Source organism: Galeopterus variegatus, unplaced genomic scaffold (genome assembly GCF_000696425.1).
Source record: "Galeopterus variegatus unplaced genomic scaffold, G_variegatus-3.0.2 Scaffold3882, whole genome shotgun sequence".
Classification (NCBI taxonomy): Eukaryota; Metazoa; Chordata; class Mammalia; order Dermoptera; family Cynocephalidae; genus Galeopterus; species Galeopterus variegatus.
The window spans coordinates 168,292-191,854 of record NW_007729993.1 but is presented as its reverse complement, the minus strand read 5'-3'; the positions used below and the strand labels follow the sequence as shown (position 1 = coordinate 191,854).

At 35.0% G+C, this 23,563-nt stretch overlaps 1 protein-coding gene across 2 annotated transcripts in view; it reads right to left on the bottom strand.

Moving 5' to 3' along the window:
• FOXN2 (forkhead box N2) overlaps nucleotides 1-23,563 on the bottom strand; it is a 65,309-nt gene that overhangs the window by 3,808 nt on the left and 37,938 nt on the right. For both annotated transcript variants that reach the window (XM_008586215.1, XM_008586214.1), the window contains exons 3-4: nucleotides 9,709-9,833; nucleotides 7,591-7,655 (exon numbers count right to left, since the gene is read on the bottom strand). In XM_008586215.1, the coding sequence (XP_008584437.1) occupies nucleotides 7,591-7,655; nucleotides 9,709-9,833 (190 nt within the window). The remainder of the gene's footprint in view (nucleotides 1-7,590; nucleotides 7,656-9,708; nucleotides 9,834-23,563) is intronic.

Here is a 23,563-nt window from a genome sequence, read left to right as displayed (position 1 = left end):
AAAGAAAGAAAGAAAGAAAGAAAGAAAGAAAGAAAGAAAGAAAGAAAGAAAGAAAGAAAGAAAGAAAGAAAGAAAGAAAGAAAGAAAGAAGGAAAGAAAGAAAGAAAGAAAGGAAAGAAAGAAAGAAAGAAAGGAAAGAAAGGAAAGAAAGAAAGAAAAAGAAAGAAAGCATAAACACATTAAACAAATTATACTACATATTGTTTTGCAATGTGCTTTTGTTCATTTAAAATTATGGAACAGTTTTGTGAACAGTGTTGTATAAAAGAGAATGGAGAGGTACTAGAGATAATAAAAGTTCTCTTAATTTTTCACAATGAAGTTGAAAACTTGAACTCCACTTCAATAAGGTTTGCCCTTAAACTGACTAAATTAACTAAGAATGTACAGCATTACTACTTTTTAGCATTTTTACCTTGAATAACATCCTTACCTATGTATATCTACAGTTATGAAGTACTACATTAACATGCCAGTTGCAGGAGATAAAAATATATGTAATTGGACAGAATAGGTCATGTGAATCAATAAATGCTAAATGAGTAATTACTGCAGTAGCAAAAATATTAGTAATGTTTTTAGTAATACACAAGCCTACAAGTACTACAGATTTATATAATGTTCACAAGGTCAAACATAATTATGCATATTTCATAATAAAAATGGGCTTTAAAAAGCATCAGCAGGTTCTACTACTATGGATAGTCATGCCTCTCACATCTACTTATGTACTACTACTATAAGTTCTTCATCTTGGGGATGTATTAGTCTCAGTAACTAAAGAAAAGTAAAATTGTGTAATCTGAAGTACGAAGGAAAAGTTAGAAGGTATTTATAAATTTTAGCTTATAAAGAAAGAATTTAAAATAAAACTCAGATATAAAGCATCCCATTTGTATCTCAAAGCTGGAAATTTTTATTACCACAAAGTTTTGCAATATACTTGCAATATCTAATTATAAAGTTATTGTAGATAATAAAGCCATGAAGACATTGACTTGTTTTCTCTCCAGCTTGACCATAAACTCTCTTAAGGTAGAAAAGGTCATTGCTATGACTTCAATAAACAGGCTTACGTAAATCAGAAGATGGCTGCTATGAGAGGGCACACAATACTATACCTTTTTTCCCCTCAAATAAAATGTGACTTTATGAAATGACAGGGTGTCTACATTAATGTCATCCCAATTAGACTGTCAGTTTGTTTAGGGTAGGAACCGTGTCTTATCCTCTATGTTACCATATTGCCTGGAATAATAGTAGGCCCTTGATAAACGTGTAAAGAATATTATACCTTTGCCCTCTTTTCCTTAGATTAAGCTGATTATCACCAAATTAATAACTAACATTGACTACTTTCAGTGGACTTGTTATGTTCTAATCACTTATTAACAGATATAATCCTTACAACTTTATGATGTGAGTACTATTAATATTTCCACTTTAAAGATGAGAAAACAGAGAGGTTTCTAGATATGGAGGTGGGATTTAAACCTCAGCAGTCTATTTCCAGAATTCATGCCTTCAATTAATGCTCTATCATCATCTGTTAATACTAAGCACCTGACATTGTTCCAGGCTATGGAAATACAACAGAAAACAAAATAGGAAAATCCCTAACCTCTCAGAACGCAAAGAAATAATTAAAACACAGCATATCAGATATTGATAAGCACTAGGGAGGAAAATTAAGAGGGAAGGGAGATAGAGGGTGTTGTTTTAAATACAGAGGTCAAGAATGCCTCATGGAGAAGGTACGGGTTGGGCAAGAAGACCTCAGGGAGGTGAAAAAGATGACATCTGAGAGAAAAGCATCTCAGGCAGAAAGAACAGCAAATACAAAGGATTTGCATGAATGACGCCCCACATGTCATAGCCAAGGGGCTAGGAAAACAAAAACCTCTCCAATTCCTGTCTTTTAGAGTGATACCTGAGACAATTTAACAGAGTTCAGTATTCTAACGTGTCTCTGAAGAAAGAAGGCACAGCCACTAGCCCATATTGTGTCTCTGTGTGAACTGGAAAAAAGGCAATTCTTCAGGTGAATGCTTCCCTATTCACACAGAAGAACACAGCTGGATTTCAGAGCCCACTCACTGCCTCAGCCATGTGTCCTTGCCCAAGGCACAACTGGCATGGTATTATGCAAGAGCCCTAACAGAGAGATTTCTGCTCCATAAAATAATTTTTCTTTTAATCAAAGAGGATGTACCTTGTTTCCAATTTTATAAAAAATGGAGTTGATGGAGAGGGAGAGAATCTAACACGGAAATGCTTTATAATGAGAAGCCAATTACCAGAAATTTATAATCTTATAAATGAAGCACCTATAAAATCTCTAACTTGACTTCCTATTACAAATTTCCATTACAGTTCAAGGAACATATTTCTAAAACATAATACCTAACTAACTGATTAAGAGGCTTATCTTGACAACATAAGAAACCATGAACACCATTTCTTAGTTTCCGAATTTTTTAAAATGAAAACAAAATTAGGTATCATTTTTATAACAGTAGAATGATAGGAAAAATGCTCCTTAAATTTAATTCTTGTAGAGAATTTATTATAGCCAAGTTAATTTGAACTCTCCTACATGAAATTAACTTTGTGAAACCAAATACTTCTTTGCAAAAAATTGTTACCTATATCTGATTTGTTTAAAACATTTATAAGCATGCTTCCTGCAATGCCTTGCCAATTAACTTTGAAAAAAAGTTTAACTTCAACATTAAAAACAAGCAATAGAGAAATGACTCAAAACACTATGGTAATCAAGAATAATCCCATTTGTATCTCAAAGCTGGAAATTTTTATTACCACAAAGTTTTCCAATATACTTGCAATATCTAATTATAAAGTTATTGTAGATAATAAAGCCATGAAGACATTGACTTGTTTTCTCTCCAGCTTGACCATAAACTTTTTTTTTTTTTTTTTTTTTAAAGATGACCAGTAAGGGGATCTTAACCCTTTACTTGGTGGTGTCAGCACCATGCTCAGAGAGTGAGCTAACCAGCTATTCCTATATAGGGATCTGAACCCATGGCCTTGGTGTTATCAGTATTGCACTCTCCTGGAGTGAGCCACAGGCCAGCCCCAACTTACAATATTGACCTCTTGGCACAAAAGCAAAAAAAATTCTCTGGGTAGAATTTACAAACAATCTTTATTTATAGTACCCAATCAGTTTTGGTATTAAATTTAAATTGAACACTCACTTGTTTATTGTCTTATTTGAAAACACGTCATAATAATATTTTTTCATTAATGAAGTACTTTATGCTATTTTAAAGGTGGCTGTGTTTTAAAACAAGAACTAAAACAAAAAAACACTGTTAGCTATATTATCTTAACATATCCACTTCACAAGGAACCAAAATCCGGTAGTTCAAAACATGCTACTGATTTCATTACTGGTTCAAATAAAGCTCTATCAAAACTTTTAATTTGTACCTCCTGGTTTACATTTCCTTAGCCTTGATGCTGGAAAATTAACAATAACTGAGAAAAAAATTAAAAGACACCTGATTTTAGTCATGTGAAAGTGAAGGTTATAAGACAAACACAATTCTGTTGCCTGATTCTAAGTCTGTTTACTTAAAGAATGATATGAGAACTGAAGAAGAGAAATTTAAATGGTTATAAAGCTTAGTAGTGGGCCGGCCTGTGGCTCACTTGGGAGAGTACGGTGCTCATAACACCAAGGCCCGGGGTTCGGATCCCATATAGGGATGGCCGGTTTGCTCAATGGGTGAGCGTGGTGCTGACAACACCAAGTCAAGGGTTAAGATCCCCTTACCGGTCATCTTTTAAAAAAAAAAAAAGCTTAGTAGTAACTATAAAAGGATTTATACCGTCTATCAAAGCTAACATACACATTCATAAATCACCCAAAAGGAGAAGCTGTCTCTTAAAATTCTTTGAAGTAGGAGAGCAATTTCAATAAACTACCAATACTTTAAGCTGTCTTGCTCACTGGCTTACTTTCACTTCAGTAAGATACAAATTATGCTAATTTGCAAACTTAAATTTGAACTTAGACTTGCAGTTAGCCCCTAACGTCACCATCAACTGCCTAAATTTTATATTTGTTTGTGCTTTAATATAAATACTAAAATTTACTAACTGGAATGTGAGTTCCATTTTTGTCTGCTTTGTTCACTCATGTACACAAAGCACCTAGTATACAGTACCTAAAACAGTGCCAAGCACAGATCAGTAATATTTTTAAACAGATGAACTTACTCCAAACCCACACCAAACCAAAGTATTGACCAAAAAAGTTCTGTTTTGCTCTCTCAGTATGAAAGTCCCATGTCTCCTGCTACCTGTTATACAATGCTGTAACATAGATGTTGGTACATAAAATTAGTCACTGTAAGTTAAGCAAGAAAGACAACTATAATTTAAACAAACTGCTACACCTGTTTGGCTGATAGTGGTTTCTGAAGTTCCTAGGCCTAATCTCTCCTATTACTCTTATGCATCTAAAGGTAGCTCAATGTAATAGTAAAGATGATTCTATGAAGTGACAGATGAATATATAAGCTTAAATACTGGAGCTCAACAATGATACCTAATGATCTTTATAAAAAACAAAACTGAAAATGTCACCTCATTACTTAAAGCTTTTCAGCAGCTTTCCCAGTGTCTCCTATCTGGTAGGAGTCAGGCACTGAAATTAGAATTCCTGGATCTGAATACTTCTATGCCATTTACTAGTTGTATGACCTTCAGAAAGATACTTAGTCTCCCCAATTTCAGTTTCCTATTTGTAAAAGAGGGGGAACAATACCTCATAGGGTTGTTTTAACGATTAATTGAGATAATGCATGCAAAGCATCATAGTAAGCAACTCAATGCTTACTAATGTTATAGACAGAGGAGGAAGTTCAAAGTCGTTATGCTAAATAAGTTCTTCTTAAACTTCTGCTTCATTTGCCTCACCCATGCTAAATGACCATATCTACCTGGTCTTCTTCTATACCCCTAGGCTTCAGTCATACTCATCAACCTGCTAGACAGATTCCCAGCAACTGCCAGGCAACTTTCTCTATTACTATGATTCTTTCTGCCAGGTCTCCCTACCCTCCACCAAACCTGTACTCTTGGAGGGAAAGTATCCTCCCAACTTTTGAGGCCCAGCTCAAGCATCACACTTTCTTTTTTTTTTTTTTTGAGACCAGCCGCACTGCACTCAGCCAGTGAGTGCACCGGCCATCCCTATATAGGATCCGAGCCCGCGGCGGGAGCACTGCTGCACTCCCAGTGCCGCACTCTCCCGTGTGCGCCACGGGCTCAGCCCAACACACTTTCTTCTTTAAGAGGCCTTTCCTGGGCCGGCTTGTGGCTCACTCAGGAGAGTGTGGTGCTGATAAACCAGGGCCATGGGTTCGGATCCTATATAGGGATGGCCGGTTCGCTCACTGGCTGAGCGTGGTGCTGACAACACCAAGCCAAGGGTTGAGATCCCATTACTGGTCCAAAAAAAAAAAAAAAAAGGCCTTTCCTGCCTTTCCTGCTCTACCCTTAAGCTTAATTTGCCACTCACTACCTTTTCTCCCCCAATGTACCCAGGCATAATTCCAGTCAACTTTCTTCAGTTAAACTGTTATGTTTCTGAGAGCAGGGCCTGGGTTTTTAATTTCTGCATATTCCAAAGCACCTACTACAGTGCCTGGCACAATGTAGGTGCTCAGTAATTACTTGTGATGAATGTTCAATACACTTGGTGTTTTTCAAACTTCTCCCTAGAAATAATGTAAAGAGAATAAAGAGCCAATTTCTTCAGAAGTCTATATATATGCCCTAAAGCAACCAGATTCAAATATAAATTTTCTTGGGGCCGGCCCGTGGCTCACTTGGGAGAGTGTGGTGCTGATAGGTTCGGATCCCATATAGGGATGGCCGGTTCACTCACTGGTTGAGCGTGGTGCTGACAACACCAAGTCAAGGGTTAAGATCCCCTTACCGGTTATCTTTAAAACAAACAAACAAACAAACAAAAACAAATATAAATTTTCTTAAGTTTTTGTGAGGTCTTATGTTTTTCTCCTTAAAACTCATGAGAATTTTGTATTCTAGGACAGAACCTACATTTGTTTTAACCTAGAATACCAACCATCATCCCCACCAAGTTAATTATTACTACAAGAATAAGCCTGAGACTAATGAGTATAGTGATGGAGGAAAATAAGGTGACAGTAACACTGAAGAGATGATGCATAATGTCATCAAAAAAAAAAGGAGAAGCACTGTGCTCTAATTATGAAAAACCATGGTGGGAATGTCTGCTCTCCAAAGGCAGAAACAGAATTTGGATGAAATGGAACAAGAACAAGAAGAAACTTTAAGTAAATCCAAGAATCCGCTAAGAAAATGTTCTCAAAATGTGTATATGAACTGAGCTTGAAAGAATAAGGTCAGAACTTACTGAGATAATAAAAAGATAAAGGAGTTTCAGCAATAACTAAATGTAAAGAGAAAACACATTAACCCATGCAGGTAACAGGAAAACAGATCCTTGCCTTATGTTAAGATAGAACATTGTCTGAAATGTACTCTCTAGTCACATAACTTTTTTGCAGAGTTTTCTAAAGCTTTTTCAGACTTTCTCTCCCTTATTTTTACAGATATCAGCACACTGCTTCTGAGGCTCAGCTTACTAGAGTTCCAAACAGCCAAAATGTCTCTGATAAACAGAAAGGCTTTAGTCTGAGAATTTCTGTTTTTAAAGGTCATGGAAATGTCTCTAGACTGCAAAGCAACAATGCTAGAAAAACTTATTTTAACATACTTCTAATATAAAAGTCAACTTATTGCTTTCTTAAAGTTCTTCTCTCTTAAACAACCTATAAAAGAAATATTCTGAAATATATTCTAATCCAGAGGATGGCAAACTTCTTCAGTAACGGGTCAGAAAGTAACCTTTTCAGGCTTTGCAGGCCAAGAGTCAAACCTAAGGATATAGGTCTCTGTCACAAATACTTAACTCTGCTGTTGTAGCAAATTTTCATGTGTTGAAGTATTATTGTTATTTTTTTTTCCCAACCATTTTACAAATGTAAAACCATCCTTAGCTCACAAGCCACACAAAAACAAGTGGCAGGCCAGGTATGGCCATAGGCCATAGTTTGCCAACCCCTATTTCCAGTCTAATATAGACGTGAAAAGATAACTCTACTGATGATACTACTAAAAAATTGAATCCTATTTTTAAGAAAAAACACATAAAAGAACATGAAAAAAGGGACATAAAACCGTATATCCATTACCGGCCAGCTGCAAAAAAAAACAAAACTGTATATACAGTGTAAGTCTAGTATTTGGAGGGAAAATATGTGTTAGTGTATGTATGTGTGCATGCAAACGTGTCTACTCATATATGTCATTAAAAAAAAAAAAGAAACCATATCAAAACGTTAATAAAGGGTGACTTTTACCTTCTCTTTTATAAATGTTTTTATTTCCCAAATCTTCTACAATGAATATACAATATTTTTATAATTAGAAAAAAATTAAAAAAAAAAAATCCTGCACTTTGACCTAAGTTTTTATGATGTAAAATCCTGATTTAAAAACACATACCTTTGAGGGTTCGCACCTGGTTCTGCTTGAGTACAGAGCTTAAGTAGTGAGGTGGTAAAGAACCACTGAAAAATAAAGAGAAAAGACAAATGTGCTCATAAAAATCTTTATTTCACTTTTTAGAGAACTTAGTGACAAATATAAGCTAACTTGTACCATAAAAAACACAAACTAATTTTACTTTGTTTTCTTTGCTAATACTACTCAGTTTAAGAAGAGCGCCAAACCGGCCTGTGGCTCACTCGGTAGAGTACAGTGCTGATAACACCAAGGTCACGGGTTCGGATCCTATATAGGGATGGCTGGTTTGCTCACTGGCTGAGCGTGGTGCTAACAACACCAGGCCAAGGGTTGAGATCCCCTTACCGGTCATCCTTTAAAAAAAATTTAAAAAAATAAAAAAAAAAGAAGAGTGCCAAAGCAGAAAGAAGAGCCAAGATCAAATCTTAACTATTTGATCATTCTTAGGCAAAATAATTAATCTCTTGGTTTCTTTGTCTGTAAAATAGGAATAATTAAAATTCCCCACATAGGGTTGTTGTGATAATTAAATCAGAATGATACAGTTAAAATGCCTAGAACAATAGCAGTTACTATTCAGTTCTGTACTGGATGTTCAAAAAGAAGAAAATGTTTAATTTTATATTAAGGTTTTAAAGTCAAAGATCATAACCTTCTTCATGCTGTCATTGTTTTATCTGTATTTTTTTAACCACAAAATCACCTTAGTTTAACATCTAAACTTATGATAAGGCTAAAAAATATACATATGAAATGCAACATATCAAAGGCACAGTAAAATGTACTTGTGATGGCTTACCAAGAAAAGTGCCAATTCTCCCATTTAATGCTTAAAAAAATAGCAAAGCTAAATAAAATACATAAGTGAATATCAACAGAACTTACCATTAGTTTCTAAATTATTATTTAACTAGAACACTTCATAAGCACCAACATCAAGTAATAAAAAAGATATCAACTCCCAAATGAGGATGCAAACTCTGCTAACTTCTTTTGTAGGTATCATTAACCACTCAGTAGTTCTTTTTACAATGATCCATCTAACCTACAAATATGGTAAACAAACTTAAAATCGCAATGGGTATATATATTACTGACACTTCAACTTTAGCCTTACTAGTTTTTTTACTGTATTTCAGCTACAATCACTCCTCTACAAATTATCTAGTAATACTTTAAGAATTCAAATTAACCACAATATAAAATGTTGATATCTGTTGCAGCTGGGAGTTCATTATAACTTTCTCCCTACTTTTTTGCATACGTTTGAAAATGTCCATTTATTATTTTATTTAAAAGCTTTTAAATTTTTCAAAAATCAAGATAGCCATTATAGACAACTCAAATGAATGAACATAACAGAATTTTTTAAGACTCTGAAGGTTTCTTTATGAAAAGAAAACAAAATCAGGTTTAATGAGGTAACACCGTTTTCAGACTTAACTTAGATAATGAGAAAGATAGAAGATCAACAGGAATCACTGGGTTTGAAAACAAAAGCCAAGGAAAAGGATAAGGAAATACATTACATTAATCAGAAAAAATAAAATGAACAAAAAATCCTCAAAGCATTATTTTACTTTCCTAACATTTTACAATTTTAGATTTGAACATAACTTTTAAATATTAAAAGTACTGTGAGAAAAACACACAATAGAAAAAGAAACCTAAATATGTATACAAAAATGTTACAACAAACCATGAATCTTATTTTAAAACTTTAAGTATACTTTTAATTTCCCATGTCTTTAGGTCAGCATTAGTATTGCAGACAAAATGATTTAACCTTTTTTGTAACTGAAATCATATTGTAAATTCCTTTAGAGTTTAAGTGTAATATATTCAGTACTGACTACATTTTCCAGAATTTATATTCTCAACTATCCAATTTCCTGTTTATTAGAAACCCAAATTAGACCACAAGTAAAAACACCTTATTCCAATACATCATACAATAAACATACATCATAAAATACATCATACAATACACCATACAATAAACATACATCATACAATAAACAAAAACAAAAAAATTTCTCCATCTCACACAACAAAATCTTATGAATCACTGCTGACCGTTATACAGAAGATCCTTACCTTTGTGGAGATGCAGGTGGGGTATACAACGTTAATGCTGAGGAAAAAGGCTGCTTCTTCAGTGCCTGCATAAGATTGGGTTTATATTCTGGATCAACACACCATAAGGAACCTTTTCCATTAACCTAGAATAAAATACACAAGAATTAATAACCTGGGACTTCAGTACATACACAATTAGCATCTGAATGTTTTTAATTAACATGTGGGGGGAACTTCTAGTACCTTATGAGTACAAAGGTTGAAATGAGCTTGCTATGCACGCACTGCAGTGATTAAAAGTCACCATGGGATGTACAAAACTACCTCTAACACACAAGATTGGTGAGGTCTAACTTATTAATTTCTGGTTTTATATTACGCCTTTTCTATTTCAAAAATCATTTCTTAAAATTTGAATTACACTGTACGACTACATTAACAATTATTTAGACAATAAAATTTACTTGTTTCCTGTTCTCTCTTTCCTTTTTGCTTGTATGAAATCCTATATAATATAAGCTATTATGATTGCTGAAAATTTAATGTGATGATCTCCAGAGTCCTTAAATTTCCCAAACTCTTTTTTTCAAGGTAATATTTGTCTATTGTTGAGGCTCTATTATCTCCAAATATCGTGTCATAATTTTTATAGCATAATAAAAGAATACTGCTCCACAGGTTTAAAAGTTGAGGTCTCAATCACTGCTTACTGATTGGCTATATGATACTGGACAAATCATTTCATCTCTGAGAGTCAGTCCTCTCACTCACATTTTACCCACAAAGTAAAACACCAGCAGCTGGCCAGTTGGCTAACTCAGCAGAGCACGTTGCTGATAACACCAAGGTCAAGGGTTTGTATCCCTGTACCAGCCAGCTGTACTCCACCTCCCCCGACCCAGCCAAAAAAAAAGAAAAAAAAAAACAAAACACCAATCCAGGCCACCTCATTGAGTTGCGATGATATTCAAATAAGGCAATTTATATGCAAGTGACACAGAGCTGCAATATAAGTCAATACTAAGGGGTTATTCTGAAATTGGCATATAGTAAGGGTTGATTGAATGTTGGTTCAATAGCAGTATATTTCTACTCATTTATTCCCAAGAGATGAGGGAGTTTAAAAAAAGATCAACAGTAAGAATAAAAATCAATTAATTCCGAATAAAAGACAAAAGTAAGGTAGTAAAGAACAAGGGATAAAATAGATTTAGAAGAGGAAAAAATCTCTTATCTGTGGAAAGATATAGCAATTGAGTGTAAGGCAGTTTTTAACATCCTAGCAATGTAAATATATAGGAAAAAGAAAAACCATGGGTGTCACATCACACTGTCAAATAGAAAAATGTTCCAGATTATCAGGTGAAGCTTTTTCTGGTGTTCAGCAGCAAGATATCACAAAAACTATACTAAACAAGTATTTGACATTTTTGGTTTTTTTGTCAAGAAAGTCAAGTTTTACAAATGTATTTTTAGATTAAGTGATGAAACAACTTTTTTTTTTTTTTTGGTGGCTGGCCAGTACAGGGATCCAAACCCTTGACCTCGGTGTTCAGTAACACCATGCTCCAACCTACTGAGCTAACCGGCCACCCTGAAAATTCTTAAATTAGATATATGTTCAGTCACCTAACCCAAATGATAAATGTTTTGATGACAGAAAAATAAAACTTTAAAATGTTAACACCCACAACATCCTTTGACCCAAAGCCAATTCAATTTCATACAGAAAAGATATGCATGAATTATTTTTCATACACTGACCAAGACAACTATTTTAATAATTCTAATCATGTTCTACCTTGGTATTCCTGAGATTACACTCCTAGAAACTGTTTAGTTAAAGTCTACTTTTCAAATTCTATTGTGAAAGGATTGCAAATTGTTTTGATCACGGTAGAACTGCTATTTCTTTGAAATAGCAAATTGGAAGAACTGGTATTGAAAACTTGCAGTTTCAGGGCAGTAAAGTATTTTGAGTATGGTCTCAAATAACAGTCTGGTTTATGTTACCATGGCAGCACTTCCTTTCACTGGGTCTGTTCATGAACTATCAGTAACAAGATAAAACTATGTTTTTGCTAATCTATGTTTTAGAGTGTACACCAAAAAGGAACTCATTTCTAACTAATTCTCTTAAAAACTCTGCCTCCATATTATTATGCTTAGATGATAGAACACAAATAATGAGTTTTAGAAGTACTGTTTTAAACTAAACTCACCTATAAAAAACATAGATCTTTTGTGTAATGGAAACAGGAAATGTGCATTTTCTCATTTACTATTTTGCCTTTCGAACACTAAGGCTTCTCAACTTACGTGGTAGAGAACCACTGAATGTCTCAAAGAAATGAAGAATATACTGAGAGCTGAACTTTAAAAAGATTTATCTTAACAGAAGATGTAAAGAACAGATTGGAAGAGGCAATGTTCACTATTCCTGAAATGTTTTTTATGTACTTGCCCTGTACATTTTAAAAGAGCTTCTCACATTGTCTACCTTTTCAATAGTTTAGAACCACTGAATTACAAAGAATTAACTGATTAAAACTGCACTCAACTAGGCAAAAATTTTAATTAAACGTTTTCCAGCTAAAATCCCAGTTACAATGTTTCAGCTGGGCATTATGAAAATTTAGAAAAGTAGATGTAAGACTTAAATGTTAACATCTAAAACATAAAACCAAAACGAAACCAAACCATCATGTCTAACTTTGATAATTTTGAAATCCTGAAGAGACAAATATCAAACCAAAATTTTTATACCTGTCTTTTGAGAGTAGTAACCACGGCATATCTGATAGGAAGAAAAAATCTAATCGGCACCTATATCAGCTAGCTGGGTGCTATTACCACTTTATATTTGATATGGACCTTACCATCTTGCCTTCTTTTGGGGATTATCACCTCTAAATAACAGCTACTGATCAGCAAAGTACTGTAAAGGTGCCAAATTCAATTCCAACGTTTAATGGAAGTAAGTATAACTTACCTGTTTTCCACAGATCAGAAGAAAAATACTGTCCTTTTGAGGCACTCACTCAAGAGGGGCTTCATAAATTAAAAAAAAAAAAAAAAAAAAAAACTCCACATATATTCCCAAACCTACTTGAATGTGTCTCCTTCTGTCTATATCTCAGACATTTAAGCAAAGTGGTCTGTTGATTTTTATGAAGACAATCACCTACAAGTGCCTTCCCTCCCAACCTAACTTGTGGTGATAGCTTGACAATTGTCCCAATATATTACAATTTCTATATTTAGACTTTTATTTTTTATTACAAGATGATTTCTTTTTCTTTATCAAACTCTACCTATACTCTTAACTGTATCCTTTCCCACTCTCTAGCTCTTACCTCTATAATTCCTTCCTTTCTCTGAACATTCAAAAATAATCAGGTTAGGGGCTGGCCCGTGGCTCACTTGGGAGAGTGTGATGCTGATAACATCAAGGACACGGGTTTGGATCCCTATATAGGGATGGCTGGTTAGCTCACTCGTGAGAGCGTGGTACTGACAACACCAAGTCAAGGATTAAGATCACCTTACCGGTCATCTTTTAAAAAAAATAATAAATAAAAAAAAATCAGATAAATTATATGAATAATACACACATTTAAAAATTACATACAAGACCAAGTCCCTTTTGAGCACTGACACAAACTGTACAATGCTGGACATATTGTTCTCCAACTTTTATTACAAACAATACTATATGAATATCCTTACACACATCTTCTTGTGTATGAATGCTAGGTCAAAGAACATGTACATTTCTAAGTCTAGTAATTTCTGCCAGGGCGTCTTCAAGAATGGACATACTAATTTACTAATTTAGGAGTCTAGCAATTACGTCAAACTATCAATACTTCTCTGTGTCCTCACCTAACTTGATATTATGAAACATTTAAGAATTTTGCATTTTAATGGATAAAACCCAGCATTTTTTGTTGTTGTTTAACTTGTATGTTCCTGATTCACTAGTAAGATGAACATCTTTCCACATGTTCATTGACCATTTGTATTTCCTCCTGTGTGAACTTCCTGTTCATACTCTTGCCCATTTTTCTACTGGGTTTTCTTTTTCTTACTGAATTACATGAGTTTGGTATACTGGTGATTGTAAACATCTCTTCTTAACCCCATATTTAATGACGAGATGTTGGTAGCTTGAAATTGGCCATGATGGAAATATTTATACCATGGAAATCTCCAAAAGCTCTATACCCCCCGCCCCCAGCCAGCTGTTAAACATTTATCAGCATACCACTGATTACATTTTCTGAATCCTAATCCTTTGGCTGCTATTTGTCTCAATGACTTCTTCTTAGCCAATCATTTTCAAGTGTTCTGTAACATCCGACACTGTTGGCCATTCACACTTAAACTTATCTTTCTTGACTTCCATTACACCATAATTTTCCAAGATTCCCCTTTCAGAATATATGCTAATGACTTCCAAACTTAGAGCTTTAATTTTACCACATCACCTCTATTCCTATCCCATATCTGTAAATAACTAGTATAGTAGACAGTTACTTTTTATGTACCACTGTAAATACAACAGTAAACACAATAATAGTTCTAAAAGTAGAAAATAACTGATATAAGTCAACAATAAAATCTAACGATGCATTTTGGAAAGGACATATCCAAACTTTCCAACACTAAAATAAAATTTACACTAACCTCCAACCTCCTCCCCTACTTCCAATACCCCCCGCAAAATCCTTCCACTTGAAAAATTACCAAGGCAATTTTTAAAAATATTCTATTGTATAGGTATACTTTTTCCGCAGATATTTTATGTACATAAATAATTTTTACCCAGTATCATTTTCTAAAACTGCTTCAGTAAAAGGAATAAAGAATGAGACTTTCCCCTGGCCCTCAGCAGCTGGCCAGTCAGTATGAGGATCCAAACCCTTGACTTTGGTGTTGTCAGCACCAGGCTCTCCTAAGTGAGCTAAAAGGCCAGCCCAAGAATAAGAATTTTAATCGTGGAAAATTAGATAAGTAGACCACACACTGTACAATAACTAGAATTTGGCTGGAAACATAGAGCTAATACTTTAAAGGAAAACAGATTATGTCGGTCCTTGAAATGCAGGACAGACTGTTATGTCTATTATTGTGAAAAACCAGACTTTTCCCTCTACCCCATGTAGGAATCCCACAGTACCTACTCTTACATTCTACTAAATCATATATATATATACACACACATTAATTGAGCCCCACTGTGTGGTCTAATACTACATACTATAGACACAAAAATGAAGACATGGTTCCTGCCCTCAAGGAAAATGTTTACAATATAGCAAGAGGGCAAATTCCTACACAGTAAATACTCTGGCTGCTTTTAAACTTCTGACTCATTTGACTATTCATAATATGACTTCCTTTAATTTTTTCATTATTTTTGATCTATTGATACAGCTTCTAATCAGCTTGTTTACCTAGGTCTTAAGACTTCTTTTTTTTTTTAAAAAGATGACCAGTAAGGGGATCTTAACCCTTGACTTGGTGTTGTCAGCACCATGCTCATCCAGTGAGCAAACCGGCCATCCCTATATGGGATCCAAACCCGTGGCCTTCGTGTTATCAGCACCGCACTCTACCGAGTGAGCCACAGGCCGGCCCATAGGTCTTAAGACTTCTGATAATACATCTGGTTATATGGTCTGGAAACTAAATTGTACTTCTGTTCATAGCTATATGGTGGACTACATAACATAATGGACCTCCCTACTGAAAAAAAAAATTGTTTTAACTGCATCATTGGGCTTGTAGAAAACTGAATAATCAAAAATAGTGGACAGTGAAAGCAGGAATTCTAATATATCTGAAGTTGGCTTTAGCCCTGTAGGTATCTGCCAAAATATGATGAACCCGACCCTTCACTTTGATGCCTCACAGGACAAGAAGGACAAGAAATTGGGCCGGCCCGTGGCTCACTCGGTAGAGTGCGGTGCTGATAACACCAAGGCCACGGGTTCGGATCCCATACAGGGATGGCCGGTTCGCTCACTGGCTGAGCGTGGTGCTGACAACACCAAGTCGAGGGTTAAGATCCCCTTACCGGTCATCTTTAAAAAAAAAAAAAAGAAGGACAAGAAATAAAGCAAGAACCAACAGCAGCAAGAACTGCATCGCTAAAAGATTCAGATATTGGAATTATGATAATCAGATAATACGAAATATTTTTCAAAATTAAAAGATAAGTTTGAATATAATCAAGGATCAAGACACTATTAAAAACAAACGTTCCAAAGAAGAACCAAAGGGAACTACTAAAAATGAAAAATAAAATAACTAAAATTAGAAACTCAATGGACAGAGTAAATAACATATATTAGATACAACTGAGGAAGAAATGAATGAACCAGAAAATGAATTTTAAAAACTTATATAGAATGTAGTCCAGAAAGATAAAAGATGGGAAAATATAAAAGAAAGGTTAAGAGACAAGGAAGAAGGGCTGGCCCGTGGCTCACTTGGGAGAGTGTGGTGCTGATAACACCAAGGCCACAGGTTTGGATCCCTATAGAGGGATGGCCTGTTAGCTCACTTAAGAGAGTGTGGTGCTGACAACACCAAGTCAAGGGTTAAGATACCCTTACTGGTCATCTTTTAGAAAAAAAAAAAAGAGAGAGAGAGAAACAAGGAAGATACAGAAAAGGTTTAATATAATCTAACTATGGTTCCAGATGATAGAAAAAAATAGGAAAGATAATATTCAAAAACACAATGGCTGAAATTTTTCAGGCACTGTCAAAAGAAAGATTACTACTAAGAGCAAGGCAAATATACTAATCGTTGATTTCTCAATAATGAGTCTAGCAATCTATATACACAATTAAATTATCCTTTAAGAGCAAGGGTGAAATAAAAGTAACCTTCAAATTAATATCGAGAGGGTTTACTGTCAAACGACCCTCAGTAAGGAAATTCTAAATGCATAAACAATGGTAAACAATGATACTGGTAAATATGAGAGTAAATTTAAATGAAGAGAGACTATGTAAAATAATAATGAAATATATAATTTGTAGTGTTTAAAAAAAAGATAAAGGATAAACATTACCAAAGTAATAAAGGAATAATAATGGAATGAAGTGTGGAGGGGTGAAGGGGACCAATTCAAAAGAAGGCAAAGAGAAGGAGGGAAGAGGGGTAGGGAGATGTTTTAAACTGAATTGTGTCTGAGTTCCCCGCTCCAAATTCACATGTTCAAGCCCTTCCCTCCAAAGTGACTCCATTTGGAGACTGAGTCGTTAAGGAGGTAATTAAGGTTAAGTAAGGTCATAAGGGTGGGGCCCTAGTCCAAAAGGACTGGTGTACTTGTAAGAAGAGAGAGAGACACTAGGAGCATGAGGGCACAAAGAAAAGGCCATGTGAGGATACAGCAAGAAGGCAGCCATCTGCAGGACAAGGAGAGAAGCCTCATGAGAAACCAACCCTGACAGCACCTTGATAATGAACTTCCATCCTCCAGAACTATGAGAAAATAGATTTCAGTTGTTTAAGCCATCCAGTCTGTGTTATTTTGTTATGGCAGCCTGCATAGACTAATACAGGAGAGAACTAGGAAAAGCAGAACAAAAAGTACAAAATAAGATGGTAGAAATAAACTGAAATGTGTCAGTAATTCTAATAAACAAAAATGTCCTGTCAAGATTCTCCGATTATTATAAACTGAAATTTAAAAACCAATATGGACATATGCTGCTTATGAGAGACAAACAAAAAATCACGGACATGGTGCAAATAAAAGATAAACTAACCAAAGGAAACTTGATATTAGGCAAATAACGTTAGGGCAAAAAGTATTACTATTTAATGATAAATGGTTCAATTCTCCAAAAAGACTCAACCTGTATACCTAATAACATAATCTCAAAGCAAAAAATTAGCATAACTATAAGAAAAAATTAACAAATTCACCCTCATTAATCAGAGATTTTAAGCCATCTCTCCTGATAATCAATAACCCAAAAAGATTAAAAATATCAGTAAGTATATGCAAGTAAAAGAAATGAACATGATTAACAAACAACCCAACAGACTAAGAACATGATAACCAACAACTAGAGAATGCACATTCTCTACTACACTATTTATGAAGACCAACTATGTGCTAGTCTGTAAAGGAAGCTTTCATAAATTTCAAAGGATCAATAACTGACATAGCCAGCCACCAAGATGACCAAATTATCCCAGCCTTCTGACATTCACACCCTTATAGAGTCCCCTCCAATACTGATTAAGGCTAGCTTGTGTAACCAAGAGGATACTGTGGAAACAATGGAGCATGCCTTTTGAGTCTAGGTCATAAAAGACATTATGGCAAGGAAGTAAGGCATCCTGTCTATGGCCATGTGAGTAAGCCATCTTGGAAGCAAGATTCCCCCAGCCACTCACTTTCCTTTCAGATGACTGCAGCCTGAGCCAACATCTTGACTGCAACTTCAGGAGAGAATCTGAACCAGATCCACCAAACTAAGCTGCCCCTCAAAATTGTGAACTATAGAAACTGAAAATAATAAATGTCTTAAGCCACTAATTTTAGTGGTAATTTGTTACACAGTAATAGATAACTAATACAATATCACAAACAACATTACAATGCTATTAGGTTAGAAAGAACAGCAAAAAATTAACTGAAAAAATTCCATTCATTTAAAACTGATAAAAACATTTCTTAATAACCTATGGCTCAAATAAGAAATAGTAACGAAAATTAGAAAGTATTTAGAATGAATGATAATGAAATATAAAATACAACTTATGGCATGCAACTAAAGCAGTAGTTATAAAGAAATACTTAGCTTTAAACGATTATATTAGAAAAGAAGGCTATGTGTCTACCTTACAAATTTTGAAAAGAAACATACTTTCTACCTCTATAACCAAGTGTCCATATATGCATTAATTTGTTTGGGGGATCTCTATTCTACTCCACTGGTCTACTCATCTATTCCTGTGCTAATACTAGCCTGTCCTGATTATCCTAACTTTATGTTAAATCTTACTATTTATAATAAGGCTAGTCTCCCCATCCTATTCACCTTCAAAAGAGTCTTGGCAGTTCTTAGCTCTCTGCACTTCCATATAAATTTTACAATCAGCTTGTGAATGTACCAGTTCTCCACTCTTCCACACCTCTCCCCCAAAACCCTATTAGAACTGATTGGAACAGCAGTGAATTTATAGATTTATTAGGGAAGAACTGACATCTTTCCATATGGTATCTCTCTCCAATTACTTGAGTCTTCTTTATGTCTCTATAAAGATCATGCATATTTTTTGTTAGTTACTCCTATTTAATACTATTATAAACACTTTTTTCAATTTTCTCATTTTTCTGACTATTGCTAATACACAGAAATGCAGCTGAGTTTTAGGAATACTGACTTTATATTAAGTAACCCTGTTAAATTATTAATTCTAATAATTTGACTAGTGGATTTTATATATACATAATATACCATCTATAAACAACAGCTTTGTTTTTTCCCTTATATTTATTTTTTAAATTTCTTTCATTACTGTACTATTTAAGACTTCCAATAAAATAATGAACAGAAGCGATGACAATGGGTGTAACATTTGTGTTATATATGATGTATGTTACAGGGTTTTCTATAGAGATCCTTTATTACATTGAGATTTCTTTCTTTCTGTTCCTAGGTTACTAATTTATTATGAACAGATGTTGAATTTTAACACTGCCTTTTCTGCATCCATAGAGATGATCATAATAATTTTTCTCTTTTAGTCTGTAATGACAAATTATATTTATTTCCTACTATTAAATCAACCTCACATTCCTGGGATAATTCAGTCAGGGAATGATATGTATCACCTTGTATATGCACTGTTGAATTCTGCTTCCTAATATTTTATTTGGGATTTTTACATCTAGATCTATGAATAAGACTGGTCTGTGATCTTCCATTTTCACACAGTCTGTCAAATTTTGGTATCAAAATTAGGTTAGATCATTAAATAATTTGGGGAGTTTGTTTAAGACTGAAACTCTTTGTTCTGTCACTGCTGGGCAAAACTCAGCTAAAAAACCATATGGCTTTGATGCTTTCTTGGGGAAAGAGGATTGTTTCACTATTGATTCAGTTTCTTCAGTTATTACAGGATTGTTTACATTTTCTTTCTTTCTTTCTTTTTTTTTAAATCCCACATAAAGATGACCAGTAAGGGGATCTTAACCCTTGGCTTGGTGTTGTCAGCACCACGCTCAGCCAGTGAGCGAACTGGCCATCCCTATATGGGATCCGAACCCATAGCCTTGGTGTTATCAGCACTGCACTCTCCTGAGTGAGCCACTGGCCGCACGGGGATTGTTTACATTTTCTACTTTTCCTTTAGTTTTGCAAAGTTATATTTTCCTATTGTTGATTTCATCAACGTTTTTGAATACAACTTAGTAAAAGTGTAAAATATCCTTCATAAAGATTGTAACATCCTCTTTGCAGTATCTAAACTTGTCATCCCCTTTGTGTTTCTAATATTGCTTATCTATGCCTTTTCCTTCTGTTCTTGACCAATAAGAACCTTGTGGCAGAGGTATGTCAATTTTATTAGACTTTTTTAAAAAAACTTTTTTTTTCTCTGTTGATCCTCTATTTTATGTTTGTATAGTGTAATGGTCAAGAGCACAGACTCTGGAACTAGACTAGCTAGGTTTAAATTCTAACTATTCTACTTACTAGTTCTGTGACCTTGGGCAAAGTAAATTGTATCTAAATGCCCTCACCTGTAAAAGAGAAATGGTTATAACAGTATTAACCTCACAGAGTTGTCATGAGTATTAAATGAGTTAATAAACATAGAATTCTTAAAACAGTATACAGCACATAGTAAATAGTCTTGGTGTTTGTTACCATTAGTAATAACAGTGCTATTCTTAAAAAGTCAATTACTCAATTGCAACTAATGTAGAATATTTCAACAGATGTTTAGTTAGAACTGTCTGGTAAAATAGTTAAGTGCTGGATCTTTTTGGGGTGTTACACACTCCATAACACAGCTGTTATTATTGCTTAGCAAATTTACTTACCTAACAAATATACAGTAGAAATAATAAGTCTTAATTTATATGACAAAAGAATTAGAGGCCAATAGGAAAGACCTCCAATTCCTAATAAATACAAATTATAATGAAATATTGTTTTTCATCAGAGTGAAGATTAAAAAAGATATTGCTCAGTGCTGGCCAAAGTAAAAACTGAAATGGAAAAAACTGTTTGTGGGCAGAATATATTGTTATGACCCTTTTGAAAGACCAACTGGAAATATGCATCAAAAATTTTAATGTGGGGGCCGGCCCAGGGGCGCACTGGATAGTGCGCCGCTTGGGAAGCACGGCGGCGCTCCCGCCCGAGGGTTCGGATCCCACATACAGACCGGTTCCCGCTCACTGGCTGAGCGAGGCGCGGGAGCAACACCGAGGGTTGCGATCCCGTTGCCGGTCCCCGGTCCGGTACGGGGGCAACACTGAGGGTTGCGATCCGTTGCCAGACACCGAAAAAAAAGACAAAAGACAAAAAAAAAAAAAAATTTTAATGTGCATGCTCACTGCTGCAACAATTTGACTAGACATTTAGCCTCAGGAAGAAATCAGACAAGCAAGCAAAAAGGTGTTTACCAGGATTTTCACTGTAGCTGTATTTATAACAAAAAATTAGGAATTTAAATATCCATCCACATGTCACCATTAAAGAAAATGAAATGAAATTATGCATTAAAATGAAAAAGAAAGTCGATCATTTAAAAAGGTACTATCTCTTCTTCCCCTCCCTCCCTCTCCCCCTCTCTCTTTCTTACTCTCTCAAACACACACTCACACACCCCATCCACAAACACACACACACTTATTTCAGGGGAAGAGACTGATGGTCTTTGCCATACCCTGGACCATTCAGCTGTGGTTGAATGTAGGATGAACCTTGAGATTCCTGCTATAACGATGCTGGAGGGCAGGGGATAAGTAGGTAAACAACCCAACAAATGACTACACAACTACAGACCTTGACCTTGGAGAGCTCACACCTTCCCTAGCGGGAGAAGCAAACCTGTACATAACTGTGATATGTACTGTATAAAGACAAAAACCAAAATGCTATAGAAACATAAAATGGGTGTACAAAAGCAGGAAATGCTTCAGAGGTGCTTCTGAGCTACAGAGAATCAGGAAATGCATTATAGAAGAAACAAAATAAGCAAGATCTATTTATAATACACTGGAATAGCAAGTAGTCTAGTGGGGGTAGATCAGAGAGTAAAGAAGGAAAAAAAATTGCAGACAGGTAGAGGCCAAACTTGGGAGGACCATGAAAACCATACTAAGATGTGTGGCTTTTATTTAGTACGTCATATAATTTACTATATTATAAAGTTCACTATTCACAAAAACTGAAGTGAAATGAAGCTCAGAGAGGCTGAACTTCACCAAATCATACATCTGGGTCTAAGAACATCTGATTCCAATCCTCCATACTGATTCTTCAATTTACGTCATAGCTCCATTTGATGAGAAATGAAGTTCTGAACTAGGACAAGGCAGACAGGAAAGAAATGGACAGAATAAAAAAGCAATTCCTGGGTATTCACAGGAGCTACTAGATACTGTATTTTCTAGATTCTAACTCTGGCTTTGACAGGCTTTGCAGATCAGGGTCAATTAACTTCACCTATCTGGCTCTTATTTTCCTGGTTATAAAATAAGGAAGTTCATCAGGATCACCTCTAAATTCATCTCAAATTTAACATTCAAATAATTAGGCATTGCAAAGAACAAAATATCCAAGATGACTCAGATTTCTAGCTTAGAATCCCAACAGATCCTAGAAGAGAGAGAAATAAAGTTCCATTTTGAATATACTGAATTTGAGATGCTTCTAGATCTAATAATTAGTTGCAAAGTTAGTTTGGACTTGAGCAGAGAGATCTGGGAGTCACTAGAATACAGATGGTATATCAAGCCATGGGAATGGATGGGATTATCCAAGAAAACAACAAAACAACAAAAAAGACAAAATAGTGAACACTAAAGTTTAAAAGGTGAGCAGCAAAAGAAAAAGATGGAGAGTCCAGGCAAGTAAATAGAGAATTAAGCATGTTGTTATATGGATCGAGGAAAAGATGAATTTCTAGAACTAATCATATCATGATGCAATTTTAGGTTGGATAAGACAGAAAAGAACATAATGGATTACCTCACATCATCATTGAAATTATCTCCATTTGTATAGTTCTACTGACTGTAACATTCTTTTGGCAAGGAATTCAGATATTATTTAAGATAACACATTGTTCTATCATTCACGCTGTCACAAGTACAGAAAAACTCCATGATATTCCTGTTGAAAAACTTTCACTGATTACCTTCAAAATTTAAGTCCAAACCACTTAGCATGACAGTCACCACCCTTCATATCGTGGATGACTCTACTTTTTTTTTTTTTTTAAAAGATGACCGGTAAAGGGATCTTAACCCTTGGCTTGTTGTTGTCAGCACCACGCTCAGCCAGTGAGGAAACCGGCCATCCCTATATAGGATCCAAACCTGTGGCCTTGGTGTTATCAGCACCGCACTCTCCCGAGTGAGCTGCAGGCCGGCCCTGGATAACTCCGCTTTTCTACCTTGCTCTCCTACATTCCTCATCCATAGAGAATCTGCCTATTCCCCACAAACTGCATGCGAATGTACTTTTGCTCTTTGGCTTATGTTGCTCTTCTATACCTTCTTTACCTACCGGAAACCTGCAGTACAGGTTCAAAGCACATTAAAAGGCAAACTTTTCCATAAAATTTCCCCAAATCTACTAGGTAACAATTAATCATCTCCTCC